Below are 21,554 nucleotides of genomic sequence, written 5' to 3'. Positions count from 1 at the left end.
CTGCTGAAGGCTTAGGAGACATTTCAGGCACTAGAATAATGTGTTAAAACACACACACACACACACACACACACACACACACACACACACACACACACAAAAACACACACAGAGCAAGGAAATAAGCTTAACTTTTTCTTTGATCACAGAGATTTAATGACTAACACTAGGGGTGCTAAAAGAAAGCAACACTGCCAAGTGTGCCTTTGATAGGCCGAGTTGACCAACATGCCCCCCCCCCCGAAAAAAAAGGTCTGAGAGATGAGATTTGCAGTAATCGATGTGTGATGTAACCAGACTATGGCCGAGGATAGAAGCAGAGTGGACGGTCAGGGAGGGGCGAAAACGATTAATGTTACGAAGATGGAAATAAGCTGACTATGTGACGCTATTGATATGAGATTAGAAAGAGAGTATGCTGTCGAGGATGACTCCCAGACTCTTGACCTGGGGAGAGGGGGAAACTGCAAACAGTGATGAGAGAGAAACTGTCAAACTTTGAAAGGGTGTTCTTGGTAACAACCAAAAAAGTTCTGTTTTGTCTGTATTTAATTTTAGGAAGTTTGAACTGAACCAGGATGTTTTTTCTTGAAGGCAGGTGATGAGGGAGGAGGAAGGAAGAGCAGAATTTGGCTTACTGGACACATAGAGCTGGGTGTCATCCGCGAAGCAGTGAAAATTAATATTGAATCTGCGGAAAATATTGCCAAGGGGAAGAATGTATATAATGAAAAGGAGGACCCCAGGACAGAGCCCTGGGGCACACCAGAAGAGACAGGAGAGGGCTGTGAGCAGGGGGATTTGAGAGTGATGAACTGAGTGCGACCCGGTAAGTAAGACAGAAACCACTGAAGAGGGATGCTAGCAATGCCGATGGAGGATAACCTATGGAGGAGAATGGAATGAGATATTGTATCAAAGGCCACACTCAGATCAAGGAGGACCAGGATGGATAGTAGACCGGCATCAGCAGCAATGAGGAGATCATTAGTTATTTTGAGGAGAGCTGTTTCTGTGCTATGAAGTGGACGGAAACCGGACTGGAAGAGTTCATAGAAGGAGTTAAACAATAATATTTCACTGATTATTTTTAGTGAATATGCTTTGGGAAAACGTGAGCCACTCAAACACAAGTGTTCCCAGATAAAGAACACAAAAGGAATGATTAATTGTACCACAACCCCCTTCTAGCAGATATTTCTTCAATGGACTGTCACAACACACTGTCATAAAGGTGAATCCAGGTTTTTTCAGTCAACTGTGCATTTTTACTGGCTAAAGCCTGCAGCGGCATCCCTGCTGTGCTAAAGTGGAGGTCTCATTGAATTGATGGAGGAGCCTGCAATTTCCTTTTTTGTTTGACTTTTTCTTCCACTCGTATTCCATCATTATACAGTTGTCTTCTGTTGCAGAAATGCTCAACAAAATCACTCTATTTTGCTTGCCTGGAACATAGAGAGGCCACTTAGTTGCACACTTAAGTAAATCATTCCTTTAAAGAAAGACACACCAGGAAAATGAATAAAACAATCTTCACAGGCTCACAGTCTGCCTACAGATCAGTGTTAAAAACACAACGTTCATCTGTTCTCTGAAGTGTTTGATTGCATGAATTTGATCAGAGTGCTGTATTTGTTTATCTTTTGATGTTAGTGGAAAGCTGCTGTTACTTTTTGACAATTATGAATTATAACTTGGTTAAAATAAGAAAAATAGGTGATGATTATTTTGTCTGTTTCTATGATTGTGTTTAATAAAGACAAAGGTCACTGAGAAACTGTTTTCTACTTTATGGTGAAATATGGTCACCCACCCTGAGTTTCACATGAAGGCTAAACATGAAAATAGTCTTCTAGCCCTATTTCCTGCATTAGCCACCGATAGAAAACAAACATGGGAACGCTCGGATTAGGAAAGCCAGACAGTTGCACGTCACATTGAAAATTAGCATTCATGGACTCACTCATCTTGGCCCATGGTGGGAAGGGCTGTTGCTGAATTAGCATCCAGGAGAGAGTAGAGCATATAAGTAGAAGCTAACTGTTAGCATTAGCAACTCCACAACACAGCTGAGCTCATTCAAGCTTGTATGGAGATAAAACATCAATGTTGCAAAGCAAACAGTCAGTGGTAGAGTTGAGTTGCTATTAGCCAATCAGAGGTGAGAGGTCAGAATAACAGGTATTACGACTCCAAATCCTGCCGTCTTCTGCTCTCCTCTCTTCTGGCTCACTTTAAGTTCCTGAAACAAGAGCGCCAGAGCTTATTCCCCACAGACATCGACTCATGAGGCACTTGTTGTACCAAAGACCGCAAATGTAATGAAAAACTGAGTGAACTTTTATGTTATGAACTGTTAGATAGATTTTATTTCTAGTTTTAGAAAATAATCATTACAAATATGTTTACAATCAACAATTTTTCAAGATAGCAGCCACAAATAATCCTAAACAATTTTAGCCAAGGTAAAAAGAGCAAAAAAAAAAAACTTTAAAAATGGACCTAAATCCCATGTGGTAGAAGCTGGGAGTCATCACCATCACTATAAAAGATTGCATGAGGTCTTAATGCATGAGAACATGCATCACATAAATAAATAAACATAAACATAAACATCACATTTGACTTGGTCATCGTTCACCAGACAATCTCATTTTAGAAGCCTGGCACGAAAGATGATAAACATTATGCATCCCATAAATTGGCAAAATTGTAAAAAGCCAATCATCCAGTTGTGCTTCAATAGTTTTGAACAAATATTGTTTTTTCTTTCTGACCGTCAGTGTTATTTTCCTGATGGAAATACTCAGTGAGATCAGTCACTTTGGACATGGTAAATCTGGCAGGTGATTGGGAGTTTCATCACATGCAAAAAAAACACACACGTCTGTACTTTACTACTTAAAAAATTAACATTTAAAAGTAAACAAGGACAAGGTCAAATCCAGCCTCTTTGGATTGTTGTTTGAGGGGTTCTGCAGTATACACGATTGCAAGAATTCAACCAACATTATAGGAATAGTTTTAAAAAGAGAGGGTATAGATGCCCTACGGCAAATACGTTTGAGGGCTCATATCTGGTGTGTGTGTGTGTGTGTGTGTGTGTGTGTGTGTGTGTGTGTGTGTGTGTGTGTGTGTGTGTGTGTGTGCGCGTGTGTGTCTAAGTGTGCGTGCATGCTGAATATTGTCTCCTGGGTACAAAATCATATTAAAGTAATGGTAAAAATATTTCACATACTAAAAGTTGAAATCCCTTATACATGCACAACATATGAAAGCGAGTCTTGTGTTTGTATGGCAGGACTTTCCATTTGATCTGTTTTTGATAAGATCAAAACGGTGCAGCTCAGAATGAAACGTATTTTAAACCAGAAGAAACTCCCAGAACCAGCCAGTGAGTACGCTTGTTTGGGGTCATGATCAAATAGCTTATAGAAAACGTTGCCATGGTACTACTATAAGTAACCGTGTCCTGCATTTATCTTTATGGAAGCTTACTTTCTAAACACACACACACACACACACACACACACACACACACACACACACACACACACACACACACACACACACACACACACACACACACACACATATGCTGCACACTGTTAGAATGGTGCTCCTTCCAAAGCCTTCATTTCGTGCACACTGGGAAGCTTTTTGTGCTGTTGGCCAGCTTTGAGTCCTACTGTGACAAAGTGCCAAGGCCGCAGGTCTGCATATTTCTGCCGCCATATGTGAACAAAGACAGGTGGCTGCAGGTGAGGAAACGATGGCGCAGGGATGGTGATGGACACAGGTAGCTTGGCGGATCACGAAGCTGCCATCCACTTGGCATAAGTTGCTATTGTCTCCTTCTCTGCTGTCCTGACAAAGCCGTTGATTGAACTGGCACTGAGATGAGGATTTGGCATGGAGGAAGTTTTACCTTTACGTAAACAATGGGCTGCAGGACCGGAAGGTTGTTGTTTGTGTCATTCATTGTGAAACGGTATTGTCTAAAGGAGGTTTGCCATGCATTGTGTGAGATTTCTGGAAAGAGATTTGTGGATTGTAAAAGGGCAAGTGAGCCCTGCAGCAAATCAATTCCATGTATCCACTGGCTGCCCTGCAACTGTACTCATACAGTAAAAAATGAATCAGATTCATCTTACTAAAGGATTTAATTGACATGGTCAAGTTTTTTAATGCACGTCAGGGGAACGACATCCTATTACTTTTAGTTTAAGGGAAGAAAAGGTCTTTTTTTTTTATTGCATGCACGACTCAACACCTCTAATCACAACCAGCGTGCCGTGTACGGCGCAGAGCACAGGCTCCCGCCCTGGCAGATTATCCGGTGTGAATGTTTGGGAATGATAATGAGATGAAAACACCTCACTATGCGTGGAGGAGAGAGGGTGAAGACCGGCAAAGACGGGGGAGTAAGAGTAAAGTTAGCAGGAGCGAGCAGAGGAGAAGGTGAGCGATAGCGGCGATAAATTGCAGAAGCAGAACCACTTGAGCATAAAATTAGATTTTACAATTGTGTTGTTACCTGACAGTCCTCTGACAGTGGAGATATCACAACATTATAGGGCTGCATAAGTGCTGCTAATCGTATCAAATAAATAAGAATGGCTTTCAGCTGCGATGAAGCAGGATGAAATCCAGTGTGGACGGTCAGTGAGTTGTCGGGAGAAGTAATTAAAACGGTCTGTCACATTATGGGTTCACATTTACATTATGGTTGTGATTGTAAATACTGTGATTACAACAAAAAAGTCACATTTTTGTGCAATTGTAACATACATAGAATCCTGCATTTTCTGCCCAGAATTTGCCTTTATTTGTCTCAATCTGAATTCCTAAGATGCAGGCAGAATTTCCAGGGTGGTTTTATAGCTAAACGTATGTTTTTGCTCTTTGCACAGCCTGTCAAAGTTTGAAATATAAACAGTGATTCTGCAGCACAGATTGTGATGGGGGATTAGAAGAAACAATTATTTGTTTCTGCTGGCAACAATGGTAAGTTAAATGCATCATTAAAGCAACAATGTCGACTGTGGGAAACAGTCTGAATGACAAATAGAAGCTCTAATTCACATCGGCTTAGTAGAGAGTCGGAGAGAGAGAGAGAGAGAGAGACGAGTTGTTGAAGCGAGCCGGATCGGCAGGAAGAGCGTTCATCTTCGTGACACACGTGGTTTTAAACCTGTGGAGAAATGTTTTACCGGATGCTTGTCTGATAATCACAACTGATAACAACAGTTTTTTCCTTTAATTGTACATTAGATTTATTTTACTAAAATCCAACAGCAATGCCCATATTAATTAGAGGTTTGATTTCATTCATTGTTACCTTCCTGTCTTTTTTTTTGCAGCGTAGTGCATGCCTCAACGTTGAATTAAATGCCCTCTAACAAATCAGTGACCTGCTTTTGAAAGGGTTCAAGCTGTTTAAACAGCAGTTCTGTTCTTTTTAAACTGCAGAAAGGAATATCAAAGGATTAAAAAATAATGTGCAGTTATTTTGATGTGTCTAATATATACAGACTATAGTGTTTAGCATCTGTTAATGGATAAACGGAAGTGACGCCACCAACACCGGCGAGCTCTGATGATGGATAGAGTCGTTAGCCGAAACATGTCTGGTGGGGGGGGGGGGGTGAGCAACAATGTAGCCACAACTGCCCTGGGGCACACTGACACAGGCGAGGCTGCCGAGCACTGGCGCCACCGGTTCCTCCGACCACCACCAAGCAGGCAAGGGTGGTCCTTCTTGCCCAAGGACACAACAACAGCAACAAACTGAGCAGGGCTCAAACCTGCAACCTTCCAATTATTGGGCGAGCACTTAACTCCTGTGCCACCATCGTTCACAATACCAAGTAATACCAAGAACAAATGCCAAAGATTTGTGTCAAAGACCTAATAAATAGACCGTCTTTTGTTATTTACAACACAACATTAAGGGAGTCTGTCGTTGTTTCCATACATTTGCAGTGATCTCTTGTATCGACCAATAAATTGCGTCATTTTCAGTGGAAAGAAACTCTGGCGCTCTTGTTTCAGGAAGTAGAAGTTAGTTGGAGGGTTAAAGGTTGGACAACGGCAGGATTTAGAGTCTTGATTCTGTTTAATCTTTATTTGGCAGGAACATTGCTGTCCAACATGGTGCGAGTTGCAATTTATGCGACACATTCGGAGTATATAGCTGGTGCTAATTTACAACTCCTGCCCCTGGTTGGATGATCTATGAAGTGTTACAAACTAAAACAGTATAGGAAACCCAGAATTGAAAACAGAAATTGTCCTATACAGTACTAAAAACTACATTTGCACTTAACTATCCCACCCAGTATTAAGAGAATAATTACTTTTAATTTTTATATTATTAATATTCACGATATGCAAACCATTTGCCTCTGACTGGCAAAAAAATAAAAGACTCTTCTTTGTTGGTCCTTTTCTTTCTTTGGTAATAAATGCAAAGTAGATATTTTATGTCTATAAATTACAAGCCTGAACATATTCTATGTTGTGGGGTTGCTAATGCTAATGGTTAGCTTCTAATAGCTAAGACATGCTCTACTCTCTCCTGGATGCAAAATAAAAAACAACTTTTACGGTCGCAGGCCAAGATAGGCAGAGTTGGGCATTGAGCATCGATTGGAACTGGGACTAACTGTCAGTTTTGCCCAGAATCATTCAAATTTTTAAATTTCGATTCCTTATATTGATTTCAAGTCCGCCGACTGGAAGTAGAATCCTGCGAATTCTGAGTCGATCATACCAGCTGTCTGTCGCACCTACTCGACGGCCCGCAGAGACCTTGAGAGTCTCCCCCATCACACCTGGCACGCCGCAGCAAAAATGTAAACATACACATCTGCCAGACGATAAATACTGCGCGGAGGACACTCGTAAAAATGTGTCAAGTGGATTTTACATACTTCCTAATTATAAGGGTTTTATTTCATATGATTTTATAATATAAACATATTTTCTCTTTTTAAATGTTTTTATATTGTGGTTTCTATAAATGTCTGTTACTTTCATGTACTTTGTTAGTTCCGTGTATTTTACTTTGTATTTATACTTGTACTAATACACATTAGTGTCACCATTAGGGAGAATGCGATTCAGCTGCTGTTGGAGACAAATTAAACATGGCACTTTTCCTTCTACTGACTTAAAGGGACAGTAAGCAGTTTTGACTTGCTTTTAGCACCCTCTTGTGGCCATTAGAAAAAAAAGTGAAATCCCATGTTACACTCATTTGGAAGGAAAGTTGAACTGAAATATATTTCATATCCAACTGGCTATGGAGATTATCAGTTTTTCTCCTTTCGAAACAAAGGAAGGAGGGACTTAACTAATGTTTACCATCAGTAAGTGTGGGGGTGTCATGTCTCCTGCGAGCTACTACTGCAGCACTGACAATTATAATTTGACGACAGACGTCAAAAAGCTCCAGAGTAGTTTAAAGTGGTTGCAGTAACCAAATTTTACCACAGATGTCGTTTTTACTTCATTTCTACATAATGCACCTTTAAACAAACATGAACTTGTTTAGTCTGTAAATCAATGAGCACTTCGGTGAAGCAGCTCATCCATTAATCTACTCCACAACTGCCTTTTGTTGATAAGGAAAACAGAGGGACATTAGTTAAGAGGTATGCAGCCCTCCTGTGCAGGTCACTCGTCTCTTTCTCTGAAACACCTGGCATATATGTGTTAGGACTAAAATAAGGACTAACCAGGATGGTGGTGGTGGAGGGTAGACATGTGCTAATATACTACAGCTAAGATCAAACTCTGAACTGTCTTGCTGTGAGATGACTTTGCTAACTAATGAGCCAACACGCTGCCAGACACCATTAATTAACCGGCAACCTTAATTTCCTCTCATGATACTCATCATTGATTAAATGAAACAGATTCCTGGCCTGATTTCGCTTTGTGTGATACAGAATGCAGCTTTGGCTAACCCCACCGCTGGTCTCACTATTGTATAACAGTCGGTCTCCGGTGTTGTGTCGTTACGCATAATTACGAGCGAACATATTCTCTCTAAAATTGGCAGCGTTTTCGAATATTCGCTGTGATTTGTGTATGCGCTTTGTGCCGGTCATTGTTTGCTGCCATCATTGTTGCTGTTGCACATCCAGGGAGACAGGAAGCTATTCACGGGTAGATTGGTAATCCCGCCAGTGAGGAGAAAGTACAAAAGAGCAACACTCAGAAATGCAGTGGGCGAGCACACATGTATCCAAAAGCATAATGAGCTAGCTTCATTGTTTGGCCCTCTGAAATGGATTGTCAGGCAGGAAGAAATTTGTTCTAACAAGTCTCAGTATTTCTTAAAGTGAAAAGCAATAACAAAAAAAAAAAAAAAATACATGTAAATAGAAATTAATACTTTTTTTTTTCTATCAATGCTTCTGGATCCCCATCCCTGCTGAAAAATCCAGCACAGATCAGGTGGTTACCAGAATATGTTGTGTTCTGAAGCTGGTTTAGGTGCAGGTCCAGCATCCAATCACCAACATATCATGCTGGATTAGCATACCAGCACCCAAAAGCAGCAGATGCTGGTAACCATCTATGCTGCTTTTCCAGCAGGGATCTTACCCCGGGTTTCCACGGGAGCCGTCAGCAGCACGTTACTGCAGCAGCACGTCTTGCTCGCTTAAGCTGCTGCTTGGCCCTTCCCACGAGACGTGAAGCAGCAGGGGAGCAGCTGTCACCGACCGAGCACGAAGTCACATGAGTGACTTCGTCAGTAAACACAACAACAAGCAGGAGAAAATTACAACATGGTTTTTGTTTTATGTTCTGTCCGTTTTATACTCGCCAATACGGACCTGAAAAACAAAGGAGACCGCTAGCTAGGTGATAACTTCTCACGGGGCCGCACAGTTAGTAACTTTTTAAAAAGTAAAGCGACGGGAAGGCAGTACGTTCTTTATTCTGAAAATCTCGGGAGCTTCTCTCCATTTCCGCGTCCGATTTCCTGTCTTTCCTTCCCCAAACATGTCTAAATTGACCCGTTTCAGAGGCGTCGCGCGTAGAAAATAGAACCGGCGCGTAAAGGCCGCGACATGCTGCTCCTGAGACGCGGCCGACTCGCGCTGCTGACGGCTCCGGTGGAAAAGGTTCTGTTGACCACAGCGGTTCCTATCAGCAGCTATGACGTGCTGCTGCAGTAACGTGCTGCTGACGGCTGCTGTGGAAAGCCGGGGTAACACTTTCTCACTTCATTTCGTGATCACAGATGAAAACAAAAATCAGAGACACCAAATGACAATGAAAATGTATTTTAAGTAGAGTAGATTCACTTCAGGTTTCACATTTTATCCTGAAACAAATTTTTTATTCTGTTTTGTGATTCGAGGAAAAACGAGCCGCAATGAAATAATTCTCATTTGGTAGTCCCTCTAAAAATAGCTGGTAGTAGCTGCAGACACAATATGGCCAGATTCTTGCTTGCTAAAACATAACATGAAAGGTCATTGCTCTTGTCTCTCTGCACAAATTTCATGTTGGACGCAATGGTCTTACAGTTTTTAGCTCAGAAGTAAAATAAAAAAGCAGATAGCACAAATGACCTTGGCTCTCTTTCAAATTGTAGTTACTGCATTTATTTTGAGCTTATGTAGATATTATATATTATATATATTATGTGGCAGAGGGAATAAAAATGCTGTGCGCTGTTTAAAGTGGAAACATGCTGGGAAAGCTATCTAAATGCTTAAATGGGTTTTAATCCCAAAGTTTTGGGCATAATATTTCTGGAGACAAGGACAATCATTCTCATGAATGTGGATGTATCACTACACACAAGGATTTCAAGTGTTCCCAATCTTTAGTTAAACCCTGAAAATCAGAATTGAAGACATGCAAGATTATTTTTGTTCTTGGAGGGGACTCCGGATAAATTATTTACACCTCGAACCACATCATCTTCCACTTATCAAGGTCTGATTCACAGGGGCAGCAGCCTTAGCTGGAAAGCCTTCACCATACTTTCTCCAGCCACTTTCACCAACTCCTCCATCGGGACTCCGAGGAGATATAATCCCTACACCAACCCAGGAACCCCCTGAAAACAGCTCCTCCAGGAGGCGTCCAGGAGCCGTCCTGACCAAATGCCCTTCCTCTATCTGAGCCATCAGCCATACCCTTCCTCCTCAGTACCTTGGAGAAGACCTGAGGAAGGGATTCCCAGGAAGGATCTTTTCAACCCCTGGGGCTGCATTACCAACTAAATGATTAACTACTTCTTCACATGGACGTAATTTAGGGGGGACATGTCCCCCTCCCCACCTTTTCCAAAGGCCAGTTTTGACCCCTGCACTCTTTACCGTCCAAAACAATATTATGCTATAATAAATAGACACTGGTTGAGCACTAGGACCAAGCGGGAAACAACCATTTGTATTGAAGCCCATTTCCCATTCTGTCTGTCTGTCTATATCTATATCTATATTTATATCTATGTCTATCTATATCTATATCTGTCTGTCTAAAGCAACCCAAATTCCCTTACGTTTGAAATGTGACTAAGTTTGTTTCCAAAACTGTTTTCCCTTTCTTGGGTTTGCTATAGTATTCAATTCAATTCAATTGAAGTTTATTTATATAGCGCCAAATCATGACAAGAGTCGTCTCAAGGCACTTCACATAATAAACATTCCAATACAGGTCAGTTCATTAAGCCAATCAGAAAAAAGTTTCCTATATAAGGAACCCAGCAGATTGCATCGAGTCACTGACTAGTGTCAGTGACTTTACAGCAATCCTCATAGTAAGCAAGCATTTAGCGACAGTGGAGAGGAAAACTCCCTTTTAACAGAAAGAAACCTCCAGAGGATCCTGGCTCAGTAAAAGCAGCCATCCACCACGACTCACTGGGGATCGAGAAGACAGAGCACACACACACAAACACACACACACACACACACACACACACACACACACACACACGCACGCACGCACGCACACACGCACGCACGCACGCACGCACACACCAAGTAATGTGTCTATGGTTACATTGTGATTTCTTAGTAAATATTCTATTTGGCGAGAGATAAACTTTATTGTATTTATCCTAGTGATCTATAATTAAACAGGTAAACTAGCAGTAGCACATCCAATGTCAAGGAAAGTAAAGTGTTATCACCAGGAGAGGGAGAATGATTAAATGGTTAGCAACAGTGTTCAAGATGATGGCCCCCTCCATGAGGCCGCCACAGCTCAGCAGAACATCATTGTAGCTTCTTCTGGGGAGAAAAACACAGAGAAAAAATAAAGTTAACAGCTGAAATTGCAGGAAATAATACAGTTAAAGAGCAGATTGAACAAACTGTTCCTTCTGCTTCCCAGGATCCCACTCTGTATTTTCTGTGATACACATGCAGTTCCAACCAGACCAAATAAGCTAGCTTGCAGGCACTGTGCCCCTACACAACAGCAGAGGGTGGGTTTAAGCTTGAGCGTACGCCCATGATGTTTGCGGGTGCATAACATGTGGGGCTTTCATGCTGCTACATCAGTTCTTGCAGGGGCATGTTAAGCTAAAATGTGAAACCTCTGATTCTGACTCTTCCCAGCATGTCTCTGTCAGTTCCTTTAGGCCCAGTAGATCTCCCTGCACCCACAGGTTCTGTTTTAAGATTAAAATTCAGCTTCATTAACATTCATATCACACATCACCAGAGGCTTTCATTTCACACAGGGCCAAATGTTTTAATGTATAATTTATTCTCTTAAATAATAACATTTTATCTACTTAAAAGCCCAAACCGTAGTCACATATATCATTAGAACAGTTTTATTTTTATCCTACAGTGTGATTTTTTTAATGCTTTTCTGGCATACATCATTTTTTGAGTAATTCAAAAAGGTACAAAAGAAGGCAGCTGGACTTGTTTGGATTCTTGACGACGTTTCGCTTCTCACCTGACGATTTTTGTCAATTCTGACTGGAATATGGGAGAGTCAAGTTTAATAACTGTAGCCGTAGTTGTTGCTTAACGAGTACAAACTGCCTATGAATACCGCTTCTCCCTACCTCCATGAGCTGTCGGGGTTGTTAGTCTCGATTGTGACGGAACCGATGTGTTGATGAGATGCAGGGGGGTGTGTCCAAGATGGAAACGGTTTGGGGATTAGATTCCGAGCTGCGTTATTGGTGTTGAAACGCTGAAGAAACTAAATCTTTGGGTTTGAAAGGTTGATGTGAACATGTGCATAATTTTTTTTGTCACCAGCCATTATGATTACATAAACTTTATTAGCAGCAGAAGATTCTCCTGGCAGTTTAAACTGATAATTAAGCAAGACATTAGGAAACAACGCTCAGTGACACAGATTAAACAACGGAGTAATGGCAGACCATTACTCCGATCATACTCCAATGTTCTTCCAGTGTTACTCTGGCGTAAAACTTTTGTTTTCTATCAAATTCTTAGAGAAAATCAGTCTTGAAGTTTGAATGGTTAATATGAACGTGTTCTTATTTTTTTGTCACCAGCCATTATGATTACACAAACTTTATTAGCAACAGAAGATTCTCCTGGCAGTTTAAATTGGTAATTAGGCAAGACATTAGGAAACTACGTTCGCTGACACAGATTAAACGCCGGAGTAATGGCAGACCATTACTCTGTCTACTTTTGTTTTCTATCAAATTCTGTCGTGGCGCCGCTCACTGATCCTTCTTCTTCCATTGACATGTCATGAAGTTCTCTTTCATCTGTGTTTCTGCAGTTTAAAGTTTAAACCATCTCTTCACATATATCAATCTGTAACGTTTCAATGCAGCTGATGCACAAAGTCCTCAAAGGACAAATTATGGAAAGAGCCGCAATTAGTGGCTGATTTATATATTGTGGTAGGACCTTAGAGACTAATTAAAAGCTTTTGTGTTCTTGTCTATTGGAGACATGCTAATTTGAAGCCTTTTGACTGTGATCCACAAGAGCAAATCTGAAATTCATGCATCTCAATTTGTGCACGCCCACTGCAATAAGGAACACTCGGTGTAGTTGTTTAAATGGGAACTTGTAAACATCCAGGCCCTGCATCATTAGAGAAAAATCTCTATGATGCTAAACGGAACAGCTTGGCCGTTAGTTGATGGAGTTGCAGGAGGTCTTGCGCATTAAGCCTCGCTATTGTGCTTATGGCAGATTTCTGGTACAAAAAAAAATGAGGAAAGCAAATTATCTGCAGGATTTTCCTCCCAACGTTCTGGTTTCCCAGTGTTTATTAAATTTTTTAGAGTGCTTCTGAGCAATGCACATTCTATCCTCTTAACAGTGAAATTACTATATACTCCAGCAATTACTTAATGTACTCTAATGAGATTTCCCCATGAAATGGAAGGATTCATTTACTTTATTGTGACACATTCCACCGGGCAGGTTTATGCATCACGTCCCCTCACGATCCGAGAAGGCTTTGAGTCATAAATAGTGAGATGAGCTCGGCTTTCTGGTTTGCCACTTCCCCCACGGCAACAGAGGTGTGCGATTCTGTGATCCTGGCACTGGGGATGCGTTCAGGGGCATCAGCTGGTGACTGCCACTATTTCCCAGCTTAGCTCTCTGCAACAAGGTATTTTCTAGGATTAGTGGAATAATACCAGACTGACCTTCAGTGTTATGTGATAGGCCACGAAAGTAGAGAATCCAGCACAGAGCTAAAACACAGGAATAAAAGTGAATTTACTTTATATTCCATGACAATCACGCAAAACATCTTAAAAGTTTATTAAAAGGACGGGGACACAATTAGACTGATCAGAAAATGTTGCTTAGAGGTTTGCCAGGACCCAAGAGGTCACCATGTAGTCTGCCAGTATTCTGATAATTGTTGGCAAGGTAACGCACTGACCTTGTTTACTGGTCAGTTCATAGTTACTCAGGTTTTAAGGGCTTATGTGGAAGAAGGCGCTTCAGAGGTCATCAGTACAATGTTTGTGTCAGTTTGAATGGCACCAACTTTAACTCATTCACTGCCATTGACGACTAAAGTCATCATTTGCATGTTTTTACTGTGTGGGCATCGGAGCGAGCCCCCGCACCGTGAGAACAAACATCTCAGCTCCAAAGCCGATCTCCATCCGCGTACGTCACACGTCACGGGATCAGGAAGCAGAAAATCCATGTGTTAGGAGATCGTTTTGGGCCGCTGCTGTAAAAAAAGCGAGGAGCGAACCGGAAAAGCTTCTGCCGATCACAATTCGGCAACGAATTATGAAAGAACAGATAACGCTTGAAACGCGCGGATTCTTCCTGATGTGAGAGGCGAGTCTGCTCTTTGTTTTGGTAGTTTTGGCGTCGACATCATCCAAGCGCGCAACGTTCTGTGACTCTTAAAAAAACAGTAAAAATGCTGAGAAACACTGGCAGCGAAGGGCTTTAGCGACCAGGAAACGGCTGGCAGTGAATGAGTTAAGGGCCGAATTATATTTGCTTTTTAACATCGCATTGGAGCAGACAGCAGGCTGCGACTTGCTGCGGCACGGTATGTAGTACTGGAGGGTTCCTTTAGGAGGCACAGTAGAGAGCTCAGACCGGGTAGAGAACCGGGTTTGTGGCGTACAACCAAAACAAACATGTCATCAATAGAAGAGATCAGTAACTGGTTAATTTTGAAATCACGGCAGAGGAAAAAGCAGCGGTGGTATCATAGATGGTATAAAAGCCCTTTAAACCAAAAACAGAGTCACCATGGTGAGTGCTCGTTGGATCAACTCCAACTGATCTGTACTTTCTCGTGTCTTTTGTAAATGTTGTTCTCTTATTGCATTTCTATGGTGTTGTTGTTTTTTTGTCCACTAGTTAAAAACTGCTTTGCAAAGATACTGAAAATTGTTTCCAAAATGTTCAAATGAAGAATAAAAACGAGTGGCTGCATTGATATTTAGCAAGCAGAAATCCCAAGGAAACATCTATGCAACTAAGGGCTTTGTTTCTGTCAGCTACATGCATAATTTATGAGTTTAACTTAAGAAGAACTATGAACAAAAATAGTGTATATGACTGCAGGGCTGCAGATATCTAATGTTTAAATAATCAAGCATAGGTGCTATACCAGCTACTCCCAATCTTTTACACAGGAAATCCTCCATTTAACCCATTAAACCCTGAGTTTACTATGCAGGCCACATGTAAAAATGGTTTTCTACCTCTATTTTCTGCTTTAGCCGCTAATAGAAAATAGGTGGGAGATGCTCAGATTAGAAAAGTCAGTGACCACTGAAGGTCAAAATGCCAAATTAGCATTCATGGACTCACCCATCTTGGGGCACAACGGGGAAGGTTGTTGTTGTTGGTTTTGCATCCAGGAGAGAGCAGAGCACTTCTTGGCTCATAGAAGCTTACAGTTAGCAGTAGTACCTACACCACACAGAAGAACTCCTCCAGGCTCATGTTATTTGTGGAGATAAAGCTTCAACGTCACAAAGCAGAGTCACGTTGCCGGTAGCCAATCAGAGGAGAGGTGTGAATGTCAGGAAATAAGCCATCTGGTTCTCACCTCTGCTCTGTTTCAATTTTAGACCATGAAAAAAGAGCTTTTTCCCACACAGATCAACAACGAGGCATTCATTTATACTAGAGAACACTGCAAATGTGTTGAAAAAAGTAAGTGGACTTTGTCTTTAAGAAATTCTGATGGGAAAATATGGATGAATAAAAACTGGCAGAACCCTTTCAGTCATCCTTTCACTTTTATCTCTCAATACGGGCATGCACATGATCACCAAGCGTTAAAAACATGTATGGTGATGGTGTTTTTGTGTATTTAGAGGGCAGACACGTGATCTGAAAGCAGTAGATACAGATGAGGAGGAGCTAAAATGGAAGAAATGTCTTCTAATTCTATCAACTGCAACAATTTCTCATTAGGAATCAAGTTATAGCTTCAGTTTAACAAATATCATTTAGCCTAACTGAAGTTTGTGCTGGCGTTGTCCTAATCAGGCGCTTGTATATAATTCACAACATCTTTTTCAGCCTCTTTGGTGCATTCTTTCTGTGTTTGGCCTCTAATTCCATTGTTGGTTCTTTTTTAAAACACAGGAAAGGTTATCTTTACCTTGCTGACAGTTTTGTTTACGTCTGCAAACATCCTCAGTGCTGACGCTGATGGTGGCGTCACTTCCTGCTCTGTTTATCCGCGGGCAGCAGAGGACGTTGTCGCCCTCTGATGCCCGCTCTCCCCTCTCCGAAGATGCAGTCCAATGCACAATCCAATGTGTAAACCCCATCGTCTCTGTTAATAGACACAATAAAGAAGTCAGCCGTAACAGATCACTGCACAAGAGAAAACCATGTAATGGACTGGGACAACACAAGGATCATAAACAAGGAACAACAGAAATACAAAAGATGGATAAAGGAAGCCATAGAGATAAGGTGACGTGGATACGGGACCATGAACAGAGACGATGGGGTTTACACATTGATCGTATCATCAGGACTGCATCATCGGAGAGGGGAGAGCGGGCATCAGAGGGCGACAACGTCTTCTGCTGCCCACAGATAGACGAGTAAGAAGTGACGCCACCATCAGCGTCAGCTCTGAGGATGTTTGCAGACGCAAACGAAACTGTCAGCAAGGTAAAGAGAAACCTTTCCTGTGTTTTAAAAAAGAACCTAAAAAGGGAATCTTCTTCAGCCGATATCCTCCAAACACTTGTTTTTTTATCTTACAAAGCAATTTTTTCTAAGTTATCATCTGTAGCATTCAGAAAGGTTTTAAAGCCATTGAAAAATTGCCACCAAGCCCTTCAGTTAGAAGTTCTGGCTAGGGTTTTCACTTTATATTATTATAAAGTGTGTTTTATTATCTAACAGATAGAAGCTTGGGAGTAGATACACGTATGGATTGAAGCTTTGAAATGTTGTTGGAAAGGGGTTCAAAGGCTGTCTCTGTAGCTCAAATGATGGATAAAACTTAACCTTAAGCACAGACATTTATAACTTTTGATAAAAGTGAAATTTTTGTTTCTTCTTTTTTTGTGACAGAAGATGGCAGAGACATTTTGCTTTGTTACAGAAATGGATAATATGATGAGAGTGGAGGTTGAGGAGCTGATTTCTCTATAAACTGATGTTCCTGCAAGCATCTTTTAAGAAGCTGTCTCAACTGTCTTCTTAGAGGCTGTTACCGAGCCACAGGGGGACTTTGCTGTCTTATATTTGACAGTGCATGTTACACTTGTTATCTTACCAATTCTGCATCAATCGTGGCTCTCTGCCTATTTTAGTGTTAAACTGAGCAGGCTCTTGCTTTGAAGGGTGTTGAGTTGGGTTTTAAAATGAGTCTCAATGAATTAAGAGGCAACGTACACTGACTGGCATCCTTGGATGTTTTTAGGTGAATTATATGGAAGAAATACAGTCTCGCTAGAATAGGACATTTTTTAGATGTTGAATTTGCGGCATCAATTTTTTATTCTGTGAATTTAGGTATTTGAATTTTGTTTTACTGAAAATGCACCAGTCAAATTTTATCAGAAAAATTTAACTGCAGAATTGCAACGTAAAATTTTCTCAGCAAAAATTTGACAACTGAGTTGACCTCCTGGGTACCCAAGCAAAAGTAATCGTAACTTGATTGAAACAAGTGGCTTTTAGCTAATTAAATTACGCTTCTCTGATCGCGTGACACCAGCGAGGTGTCGACTCGATCGAATGCTTTGGATTGGATCACCAGGCCAACTCGGTTGTTGTTGAATTTTTGCCGTAGAATTTTGTTATAGATTTTCTGCAGATGAAATTTAGCCGTTTAATATTTGTTGATAAAGTTTTTATGTTGAAATTCTGATGCAGAATTTTTGAAGATGAAATTCTGCAGTTGCATATGGATGGAATTTTTGCTGGTGTACTTTAGGTTAAAAAAAATTAATTAATAATTAAAAAGAATTAAAATTATGTTTCATAAAATCAATGTCTATAAAAGAAGTTATATTCTGATGACACTGTATTTCTTCCATACCTCACCTCCGTTGTTAAATGTTTTGCTGATGACATTTTTACATTGAAATTCTGCTGTAGAATTTTTGAAGATGAAATTATGCAGTTGCATTTTATGGACAAAATTTTTGCAGGTGTATTTTCAGTTTTAAAAAAATTCTAACTTATCTTGTCACAGAATAAAAAGTGTATGCCATGAATTCAACGTCTAAAAAAAGTCATATGCTGGTGAGACGTCCATAAATTTCCACTGCAAGGAAGATTTATAGCATAGTTTTACATTTTGTTGCTGCAGAATTCACAGGTTAATGGTATAAAACTCAGATGAGATCATTAAAACTCTTAAATCCCCATAACTGAAGCTGGTTTTAACTCAACTTTATTTGTAAATTGCACCTTACAGGCAAAAAGATGCCACCAAGGCACTACACAGATCAAGTAAAAACATAAAACATTAAATCCAGAAGATAAAAACATTGTATCACAAGATACAGATAAAAATACAGTGAGTGCACAAATCGCTATAAGTAAAACAATAAAAACTAGTTGGAAAGTTTAAAAGACCAATCATAAAAGTAGGTTTTTAGCCTTGCCTTAAAAACCGCAACAGAGGTGGAGGCCCTTATGCGGAGAGGAAGCTCGTTCCAAAGCTTAGGACCTGCCACAGCAAAGGCCCTATCACCACGTGTCTTTAGGTGCGATCTTGTGACCGAGAGGAGCATGAGGTTCTCCAAGCGGAGTGACCGTGCAGGGGTGTATGGTTGAAGCAGTGACACCAAGTAAGGAGGGGCCAAACCATTGAACGTTTGAAAAACCAGCAAAAGTATTTTAAAATGAATCCTTACATCAACGGGCAGCCAATGAAGCGCAGCCAGGACAGGAGTAATGTGGTCAAACTTGCGCCTGCCCTCTAAAAATCTAGCAGCAGCATTCTGCACCATTTGCAACCTGGCCCTTGAGCCCTTGCTCACACCGAATAAAACAGAGTTGCAGTAGCCAATCGCACCGTAATAATAGCATGGACTACCGTCTCAAGATCATGACGTGACAAAACTGGTTTGATCTTTGCCAACTGATGAAGGTGGAAAAAGGAGGTGGAGATCACTCCATTGATGTGGGTATCAAAACTAAGGGCGCTATCCAGTTTAATGGGCTCGACACACGGGAGGCGATAAACGACCGCGATCAGCGAAATTTGTCGCCGTCGCTTTTATTACCTGACACACGGGAGGCGATCCGCGGCAGCGGCCAGCGGCAAAGCCGTCTACACGTTCTGTTCCATGGCGAAATCGAAACTTCCGTTGTTTTGTTTGGCTGTGTCAGGTTGGAGGGAATTAAGGTTATTTAAGCGGTTCAGAGTTAAAAAGTGGTAGATGTGATGTTTCACAAGGTGCTGCTAGAGTTATGTGAAATCTTACTTCTGATTTTACTTTATAAAACATAATAATAATCAACTTCTCCTTCATGTTTGCTCGGAGATGTACGGAGCATCCTGTCCGCTCATTGGTCAGTGAACGAAACCTCCGTTGATTGGTCCTTGTCTGAGCGACAGCGATGAAAAGTTGAAAATGTTTCAACTTTCTAGGATGGTGTCGCTGGGTCGCCTGTGCACGACACGTGCACGAGCGCAAAATTTCACATGCACGTTTTTCGCGTTTCGCTTGGTAGGAGGGAGACCCGCGATTATCGCTTTGTCGCGCATGTCTCATTGAAAATGAATGGAGGAGAGGCGATGTCGCCTCCCATGTGTCGAGCCGATAACACCAAGATTAGTCACCGATGTAGTCAACCGGCCATTAAATGACCCACAGTCAGTTAGGGAAGAGTCACAATGTATGCTTGGAGCAAACAATATAGCCTCTGGTTTGTGATCATTTAGGCTTAGAAATTTTTCACTCATCCAGGTCTTGATCTTCCTCAAACAGTTAGTAAGAACAGAAATAGAGAGACCACTTGACGTGTTCAGAGGCATTGAAATGATCCACATTCTCTATAATTTAAAAGATTTCATAGATTGTTTTGCAGATCCAGCTGAAGAAAATCCTCCTTAGAACATTGCAAGAAAACAAGTTTTCCTTTCTTCTTCCTCTTCTATCTCTCGCTGTGCCGCAAGATGTAGTGCTAACTGATGGTCTGACACACACACCACCATCTAAAGCAATACTTTACTTTGATGTTTATATAGAAGTGTTTTGCAAGTTTCGAGCAGCAGTCAGCGCCATCTGAAAAATGAAAGAATACTTTTCTTTGAATTTTAAGAACAGCATCCAGGTCCAGTTATCTGCTCCACCAATGTAGTATTCAGGTGAAATGAAAGGATATCTTAATAGAGAGACAAGAGCCTAAGACATCCTGCTATTCCGATGGAGCAGACATGCAAGCATACACACACACACACACACACACGCACACACCCTAAATCCATTATGGCTTCAGACTTCAAAGATGTATTTTTTTTTTCTTTTTAGTCTTCCCTGAAAATAAAGAGGGCTGCAGAATTTTTGCAGAAAAAAACATAATTCAGAAAATTGTGTGTAATGTGCACTGCTTCATTTATGTCTATTCCAGTTTGTGTTCAAATGTGTGCATGTGTACGTCATCCACGAAACCGGTCCTCATAACCCTGCATGTTTCTCTCTTTTGTGTTTCAGGTGGAATTTTTGAACAAACAGATGGACCTGTTTCTCTTGTTAGTGCCGAGGAGCTTGCTTTTAAATTTGCTGTGAATAATATTAACAGAAACAGGACTTTGTTGCCTAACACAACATTAACATATGACATACAGAGGATTAATATCTATGACAGCTTTGAGGCATCAAGAAAAGGTGAGAAACTTTCTTCCTGTCATTTCTTTAATGTGTCTGTCTGGAAGTTTGATTCCTTTGAGCGAATTGTGAAATTTAAACTGCGATTTAAAACTTTTGCAGTGAAATACTGACAAAAAATACAGCAGAGTTTTTCATTTGTGGCTAAGTCTTGTTTCCGTCAGGAGTTCAATGAAAAATTGTCTCAATTTGTTGACAAACGTGTGACATTTTTGGCTCTTTCGCACCCACAAAAACTAAATCCAGAAGGATTCCATACCGGAAGTCTTATGAGTGTTTTGAGAAAACATTTGACATGCAATTTTCTAGAGCATATTAAAAATTCAAAAAAGTCCATGCTAGCTTAGAAATCTAGACTAAAAAATGTTGCCCAGTGACGGTGGCTTGCAGGCATGTGCACGTCTGTTCTTTAACCTCTCCAATCTTTTGTTGAGAACAGTAGTAGTAGTTGGATCAATGCATACTCACAATACAGGATGATACGGCGATAATATAGTTAATGAACGAAAAAAAAAAGATGAATCCAAATATAGCAGTTCAGAGTTCCAGTTGGATATGCCAATCCATTTATTGTCACAGATACTTGAAATGAGAAATAAAAGTGTAGGTTATTGATACAAACACGAAACATGAGCACAGTGAGAGCCACTCCCAGAGCGGCCTCTGTAGGAAATGGCTCAGATGGAGGTACTTATGTTGTTTATTTCAAAATAGGATGTATTTGCTTCTTCTTCGACAATGCTGTATGGTAGAA

General features: G+C 40.9%; 1 protein-coding gene across 1 annotated transcript in view; it reads left to right on the top strand.

Moving 5' to 3' along the window:
• Positions 1–21,554, top strand: part of grik3 (glutamate ionotropic receptor kainate type subunit 3) — a 146,868-nt gene that overhangs the window by 67,606 nt on the left and 57,708 nt on the right. The window contains exon 2 of the mRNA XM_015950084.3: positions 20,627–20,800. Within this exon, the coding sequence (XP_015805570.3) occupies positions 20,627–20,800 (174 nt within the window). The remainder of the gene's footprint in view (positions 1–20,626; positions 20,801–21,554) is intronic.

This window comes from Nothobranchius furzeri, chromosome 5 (assembly GCF_043380555.1).
Source record: "Nothobranchius furzeri strain GRZ-AD chromosome 5, NfurGRZ-RIMD1, whole genome shotgun sequence".
NCBI classification, from domain to species: domain Eukaryota; kingdom Metazoa; phylum Chordata; class Actinopteri; order Cyprinodontiformes; family Nothobranchiidae; genus Nothobranchius; species Nothobranchius furzeri.
Note: the sequence above shows the minus strand (reverse complement) of the source record. Positions and strands in the feature narration are given on the sequence as shown.